The sequence below is a fragment of the Danio rerio genome, chromosome 19 (assembly GCF_049306965.1).
Source record: "Danio rerio strain Tuebingen ecotype United States chromosome 19, GRCz12tu, whole genome shotgun sequence".
NCBI lineage: Eukaryota > Metazoa > Chordata > Actinopteri > Cypriniformes > Danionidae > Danio > Danio rerio.
Window position 1 is genome coordinate 27,007,501 of NC_133194.1, and position 8,671 is coordinate 27,016,171.

Sequence of the window (8,671 nt, forward strand, 5' to 3'; positions counted from 1 at the left end):
CTGCCTGGGTGAGTTTCTGTGCACCCGCTGCTATCGTCTCAAACACCTTTCACCCGCTGATCCAGTCCTGTGGCTGCGGGCTGTGGACCGTTCGCTGTTGCTCCAGGGCTGGCAGGACCAGGCGTTTGTGACTCCGGCCAATGTGGTGTTTGTGTACATGCTGTGTCGTGATGTGGTGGATGGCGACTCGGTTTCTTCAGAACACGAACTACAAGCAATTCTACTCACCTGTCTGTACCTGTCCTACTCCTACATGGGGAACGAGATCTCTTACCCACTCAAGCCCTTCCTGGTGGAGGCTGGTAAAGAGGCATTCTGGGACCGTTGTCTGGCCATTATTGATGTGACCAGTGCCAAGATGCTGCGCATCAACGCAGACCCACATTTCTTCACGCAGGTTTTTGCTGATCTAAAGAGTGAAGGAGGTTGCAGTTTGCAGGACTACGCTAGAGTTTTAGATCGGTGAAAAGAGGAACTGGCAGAGTTTTTCTGCACAACAACACTGTCATCATCCCACAACATCAGTATGGCCCCCCCATATGCCTTGTCACACAACACTGGGACTCCGTTTTACTGTAAGAAACAATCCTGCTGAAAAGACCAGTTTAGACCTGTATGAATGTCCAGTTATGTTGGTTTGGTGTTGCTACCATCTGCATTAGTTTTTACAGTGGGAAAAGAAAGCATATGTATAACAATAACATACAATCTTAAAAATTAAGTTTCTTAATTGGTCTCGATCATACACTAAAGAACGAAGTAAGCTTTTCCAATCTACAAAATGTTCTTCATGGGGGAAACGTTTCTTTTCATCATTGACATGTTACAAATATATGGGAAAAACTGATCATTGAAAAGTTTGTGTTACCCAAATGGCTCTAGTATGGCATCACTGTCAAATCCTTTATTTTTAAGATTGTATGTTGGGTAAGGTAATGCTTATGAAACAATTATGAAAATACTCTTCAGTTATTAGACTAATTGTTCTGGCAGTTTTTTGTGGAACGCTATTTATTTTTATTTTGAAAGTCTCTTTTTAAAAAGAGTGCACGCAAAGGTGAACCCAGCTTTTCAAGCCCATCATCCTAAAAATTTAACACATTAATAATGAATATCAAAAAGAAGGGAGAAATTTGTACTTTTGAAACCTAAGCTGTTTTCAAACCCTGCATTTTTCTAATGTAGTTACAAGTCTTTTGTTTAACCTTTAATTCCTCTACATTTTCAATGATTATTCTGTAAGAAACTACAAGACCAACCAACCAACAAGGACAATGTTAGTGGAAGTGTGTATGTGTGTGTGTGTGAGCAAACAGTGAGCATCAACAGCTGCTGGTTGTCATGTCGTCCTTCCTTTATTTCATGTGCTGGACTTTGGGGCACCAGCTGCAATGGCATTAACAAGATTAACAGATTACTGTCACACACACACATACACGAACTCTCTGAAAGACAATTCTCAATGCCTCTCCCTGCTCGCCAGCTCTATAGGTTGAATGGTTAATCCATGTAGGCCATACACACTGTTATGTTCTGAATTGCACGTCTTGCAAGCAATACAGTGTCATTGAAAATCTGTGTCAAGTTTGAATGAGTCTATAAGTATATGATATCCCTCTGAGGCTTGATGGATATGAATAGAGTCCTGGATTCTCCAATGAAAGATCAGGTGCAGTTAAAATGTTGCTTTTAACCTGCATCTGCAGTTTCTCTCTTTAGAAGAACATTGATTTTAATGTTAGTTTCTTTCTGAGTTTAGTTCCTGAATTCAAAAGTGAAATTATTTATTTTAATAACAAATGTTGTAGGTGATGAAGGCATCACACTAAAAATACTAGTGTAGATACTATTTTTCTTCAAGAGTTAAGAGCAATTAATAAAAATTTAATTATTTTGAATCTTTGAATAATATTATATTATATTATATTATATTATATTATATTATATTATATTATATTATATTATATTATATTATATTATATTACATTATATTATATCATATTATATTATATTATATTGTATTATATTATTTAATATTTTTAAATTAAGCATTTTTTATCCAACTGGCAGATAATTGTTTTTATAAGCATGAACTCATTTTGATTCATTGTTCTGTAAAGAAGACTTTGCTTTTTATTTTGCATCTTATTAGAATATTCAGATAAAGCAAGACAAATATGAGAATACTTAGATAAAGCAAGACAAAGAATTGATAAAAAAAAAACTTCCAAACGATTTATCATACAATTAAAAACCAAAAATTAAAATGTAAATATTGTCAGTGGCCCATGCACATGCAGATACAACAGATGCCCTCTTCTTTGGGTCAGGGTTTCAGGTGTCAGTGCTCAGACAGAAGAGCAGAGACAGCAGCATGTGGCACGGCAAGCACTCGTTAATCTTATTGTGGCGTTTTAAGGCAGGGTTATGGGCGCCATATTCCAAATCCCCCGCAAAAACAACTTCGAACGTTTACTGCAGCCCACGCGTGCTTTTGAATATGAGCACACATGCTCACTCATAACCATTACAAATACATTCTCAGGCTAGTAATTGCTAATGCAGCAATATGCACGTGCATATGCATGCACCTTCTCCCACATGCTGAAATGATAATCCGCTCTTGATCCTTGCCAGCTATTGGCTAGAATGAACTGAATATGCCATAATAACAAATTGGCATTCATATCAGAAGAGATTTCACTCTGGAAACAAGCAGAGAGGACATAACTTGTATTTTTACAGTTATGTAATAAATAAGAACTTAAATATTTGTTAAATATTCATTTCTTCCAAATCTGACTGTGAGAAGTTGGAAAAATTAGAGTTTTTACTTGTTTTAAAAAGGTTTACAATTGTAAAAAATCTTACACTTAAAAAAGATCACTTACTCAAAATTTTTATTCAATAAGCTTTAAAATGCTTTAAAAAGTGCAACTGAGGTGTTTAATTTGATATTACACCTAAAGTTCATATATTTTAAATCTCCTAAATTGATAATTATTAAATTGCAAGTCATGCGAGCTGGGTAATATCAAACAATAGAAAGCTGATCTCAAATAAGTTCTTATGTATTCTTTTCCTACTTCCTGTTACAACAGAGAATAAGGGAATAAAGGAATAAAAAAATTATACAAGAATATAACAATCTAAAATTGATCATTTAAGTATGACTTAATACAAACTTTTAATTTGATTTAACCCCAGAACAATCTGATTTATGTATCAATGAGTTACTTTGAGGAAGATGTATGTTCTTTTAAAGAGAGTTGGCATGTATCCAGATCTCCATATCCATTTCAATCTCATGGGATGAAGTTATTTACAGTAACTTGTGGCCATATTCTAAAGATTGGCACAGTATAATGTGTAAACATCCCTCCTGATCTGCTGTGATTCCCCCGTCCTTCTCGCCTTTCACAAACACATCACTTGTTTACCTCACCCTAGTTTAAGTGATTTAGTTTGCCCTTATTGTGTAGACAGAGCTCTGACAGAGCGCCGTTGTTGCTTAGCTAGCGTGCGCAGCCTTAGCAATGGGCTTGTGCGATGTGGAGTCGTCTGCTGTGTTTCCAACTAGGACTCTTTGCCCTCACACTCTCGTGTCTGGCTCGGCTCCATGTGCCTCTGCTGGAACTGTTTCTCCTTTGTTTCTCACTCATGTGTACTAAAGCTCTGGGATTTCTCTTGAATATTTGCTGCCTTTGAATCTTCATAGGGAGTTCCTAATTATGAGTTTTGTAAATTGTAATTATGGCATGATTTTGGCTGGAATAGAATGGATTTGTTGGACAAAATTAAGAAAGCATTAAGAGTGTGATGTTCCGTTTACATCAAAAATGATAACTAAAAGTGATAGGTGATAAAACTGCTGCTTGCTTTAATTGTAAACTTAGTGTTATCATGCATTGGTGTTGTGGTTATTTGGTGTGGAGGCATTAATGGGATAGTTGACACAAACATTGAAGTTCTGTCATCATTTACTCACCCTTTACTTGTTTTAAACTTTACCCAGAGTTTCTGTTGAAGTCAAAAGAAGATATTGTGAAGAAAACTGGAAACCTATTGATATCAATGTTGTTTCTTTTCCTACTGTAGAAGTCAATGGTTACAGGTTTCATCTTTCTTCAAAATATATTACATTGTGTTTAACAGAAGAAAAAAAAAACTTAGAAGGTTTTGGAACCACTTAGTAAACTTTCATTTTTGGGTGATTGACCCCTTCAACTCATTAGCATTGTCTGGACCCCTCATTCACATTATACAATGTGCACACAAATGTATCCCCTCTCTACCCCAATCTACCCCAATCTACCCCAATCTGAATGGGATTTTAACTGGCAAGTCCAGCATGAGGTCAAAGTGGTTTATTATTGACATTTACTTGCTGGCATCCTCAATACTCACCCCCTCAAACCCTCACCTTATCTGGGTCACGGCATCATTTTTTTATTTTATTTTACCGTTATTTAACCAGGAAGTCTCATGTCTGGAGATTTAAAATCTCATTTTCAAGAGAGACCTGGCTAAGGTAACAGCCATACAGTAAAACAATTTTCAAAATAAATAAACATCACATAACAACAACATTTCATCAGTCCTCTAAACAAAAACAATCGCATGCCTCCCATACTGCTCTCTTTATAATGCCTTTAAATTCACTGAAAGACACAATTTTATTTAGTTTTAAGTCTTTTTGCTATTTATTCCATGCCCTAAGGTGCAAAATAAGAATACACAGTTTTTCCCAGCTCTGTAAAAAGTTACTCTTTTGATTCATTTCCATCAGATGTAGAAATACTAAAATGATTACATTTACCAATATAAATGAATGTTCAAAATGAGCAGGTTTAAACATGGAAGTGAGTGCCAACAATAACACTTAAGACTCCAGAATCTAACATAAGTCCCCCGTGTCCCTCTTGAGTCCAAGGGATGAGTTTTAGTAGTCTGTAGACATTCACCCCCTAAAACCCCACTCCCACTCCGGGTCACGGCAACAAATTAATCCCTTGCAAGTGGGATTCAGATTGGTATTAATGGTGTGATATTGTCATGTGCATTTTAAGGTGAAGGTTAAGTAGCTATTGTCTGTTGTTCCCTCCACTTCCATAAACCTCACTCCCATCTGGGTCATGGCACGAATGAAACCCATCTGATTCTGCCCAAACTGCTCTGAGCAGGATTGTAACCAGACTTATCAGCTTGGAAAAGAGGGACTAACAAGGGTCTCTGAAGACTTTGGCCTCTGATGTCAGTTGCTAGTGTGCTTCTTAATGCCATGGGAGTGAGGTTTACTCACACAGCTCATACTAGCTGGCCTCATAAACCAAAACGTATTTGTATGAAAAATCTTAGGAATTACAGGATGTCCAACTTATAATTAGGACATTTGAACAAAAATGTCAATTATTCAAAGGCAGAAAGTATTCAGGTTTTCTCTGAACTTGTGGTGAATGGTGTTAAGTATTCCTGATGTAAAATGTTTGTGCCTTGATTTGGATATACATAATCACTCTAAGCATTCAGTAATATTATTGAGTTTCAACAGAAGACAGCAACCCAACAAAAGTCATGACTTATAAACGGATTGAACTTTTATTTACTCAGGCTTAGATTGTCATAACTTATGAGCCATTTTCCTCTCCATCAACACTACTGTTGACAGAATTATTTCTTCTGTTGCCATTCAATCAAATGGACCTATGTGGACATTCCTGCACAAATGTCCTCATTGCACCTCATGATCTGCTGTACATGGACAAACAATGTGACAAAAATGTGACAAAACAAGCACACAGAGACCTCAAATCCTTTTGAATTTTCCAATAAAGGAAGCTTCTGTACTTACACAGACATAAACTTCTGGAATGGATGACTGGCATGTGATTTTCACGTTTTGGACTACTGAATTAAAGACACTACACTATGTGACTTTATTTGGACGCTCAGGATGTTAAGTAGACTCTATTGCAATCTGCAAGTGGCCGTTACTCTATGAGTTATGGCTACTAAGATTTATCAATGTTTCCAATGCTGCTAAACGTATGTAGAATACAAAAGGAACGCCATGTAGAGTCTCTCACAGCAGAGATAAGCGTAAACTAGCGTGTTGTAAATATGTTGCTTATATTGTAATAAGAAATGACTGAAAATACTGCATGTATATCATTCAGGAATTGCTACAGTGGTGGTGTACATGTCAGCTCAAATCTTTTTTTTTAATGAACTGTCTTTTTTGAGTTTCATTTTTTACTTTTATTTTTATTTACTTAAGTTGTACTTCAGTTTTTGAGGTAAACAGGAAGTTCCACAATGTTTGATTGTATTATGATTACTATTTGTACTCAAAAAGATCCTATCAACTCATCCCATGTTTGGGAAATGTTATGTCAACAGTATTACAATGTTAATTTCAGACTTCAGTTTGCACTGTCGTTTTTGATGTGGTTATTTTAGTCACAGTTTCTTCTGTGCACTTAGGCAATTATAATAAATTGCTCTAAATACTGACATTTATCAAAATAAACCAGTGATAGTTCTTAATGGTGACACGAGTAAGTTTTAATTAAAGTGGCATTTACACAACATTGTTTGCAACAGCTAAAAACCCTTTCAGAAACATTAATTAGTTGTTTTTTGGCTGTGCATTTACATGACATGTTTCTGAAAATGCAGTGACCGTGGGAAATGCAAAAGTTTGAGGAAGACGCAATGAAAAGTAGGTTACACAGGTTTGCAAACCCACCTAAAATTCAATGGCGCTGGTGAAAACAATCAATACTGATACGCCAGCCAAGATCAATCGAGTGTTTTCGGAGAGAGTGCTAAAAGAATCGGAGTAGCTCAGTTGTTTAATGGCCTGAATCTCGATCGCAAATGGCTGCTGAATGTAAAATCTGTTTTTTAATATTATTATGTGCTGTGTTAATTGGTTACTTAGCAGCAATAACACTTTAAAATAGGCAGTTAATACTAGTAGAGTATTTAAATCAATTAATGCATAACCACCAAAATCTGTAATCGTGGCATCCCTCGCTACACATCAGTTGTTTCATACCGTCCATTGCCTCCTTTAACATCTTTGGGCAGACAATGTTGTGTCACTAAGGCCTTTAAAAGACCAAGCCAATCTGGATGATTTTGGACTGAGCTCATTAATTGGTCACTGAATCTCTCAGCTCTGCTTGTGTAGTGTAAACCACCATCAGCCTTGGTGTAGCCTCTGAACTCTGAGTTCTGAGTTTCTTTTTTTCCTGAAGTGAAATTGTACACATTCATATATTGTAGTTCACAGAGTGATGCTGTTGATATTTGGAAAACTTGAAAAAAAGTAAAAACGTGAATTCTGATGTTGGAATTTCTTTATTTTTTGTTTAATTATTATTATTTAATAAACTATTCAAATTATATTGTCTTTGGTTTGTTACTGCACTGTAAAATGTAATAAGTTGACCTTACTTCAAAAATCGAGGAAACTGCCTCAAAATTTATAAGTAGTGTATTTATTTTAAGTGAGCATAACTGAAAACAGTTTGTATTTACAACTTCTTAATAAAGTAAACTTCAGTAGCGTTGACTCAAAATAATTAGTTGTGTTGACTTCATATTAGTGTTCACATTTCTAGGAAAATATTAGGAAACGGATTGCCTTAAAATTTTTAAGAAAGCTGAACTTAAACATTAAAGTAAAGACAGAAACCAATACCTTACTTACTTACTCACTCTCTTCAGGGCCATTTAAATTGAAGTTGCCATTTAGCCACACCATGTTGATGTTTTGTAACATCTAACTTTTACAAGGTCTGTCGTTATCCGAACGCTCAACCCCAAACCTGGAGGACCAGGACATTCACACACATACACTAAAGAAAATTTAGCTTACCCAATTCACCTGTACCGCATGTCTTTGGACTGTGGGGGAAACTGGAGCACTGGGAGAAAACCCACACAAACATGGGGAGAACATGCAAACTCCACAAAGAAATCCCAACTGATCCAGCTGGGGATCAAACCCACTGCGCCACCATGCCACCCTAAAAACCAATACCTACACAAATTTTTATTGTATTATATAGCATCAATGTACTGCAAATAAATAAATAAATAAATAAATAAATAATAATATTAATAAATAAATAAATAAATAACACTTTATAACAAGTAATTTTCAAGGTTTAATGTAATACTACTACTACTACTACTACTACTACTACTAAATAATATTTATCTAATATTATTTATCTAATATATATATATATATATATATATATATATATATATATATATATATACACACACACACACACACACACACACACACACACACACACACACACACACACACACACACACACATACATACATATATATACAAACATATATGTGTATGTGAAATTATATTTAGGCGGGTCACAATAATCAATATATGGTGTTATTGTGCTATTGTAATGCCTGTGTTCACTTCAGGAAGGCACAGGGTCAGTTGGTGTTTCTGTGTGTAGTTTGGATGTTCTCCTCGCGTTCATGAGGATTTTTTTCGGGTGCTCCGGTTTTCTCCACAATCCAAAGACATGTGATACAGGCAAATTGGGTTGGCTAAATTGTCCGTAGTGTATGGGTGTGAATGAGAGTGTATAGATGTTTCCCAGAGATGGGTTGCGGCTGGAAG

The 8,671-nt window shown here is 35.8% G+C and overlaps 1 protein-coding gene across 2 annotated transcripts in view; it reads left to right on the forward strand.

The window, feature by feature from the left end:
• Positions 1-1,331, forward strand: part of si:dkeyp-92c9.2 — a 3,998-nt gene extending 2,667 nt beyond the window's left edge. The window contains exon 2 of one of the 2 annotated variants that reach the window (XM_005170068.4): positions 1-1,331. This exon is cut by the window's left edge and continues 604 nt beyond it. In XM_005170068.4, coding sequence (XP_005170125.1) covers positions 1-466 — 466 coding nt within the window. In that variant the 3' untranslated portion in view covers positions 467-1,331. The other variant, NM_001045220.1, reaches the window with a different exon arrangement.
• The last annotated feature ends 7,340 nt before the right edge of the window (positions 1,332-8,671 follow it).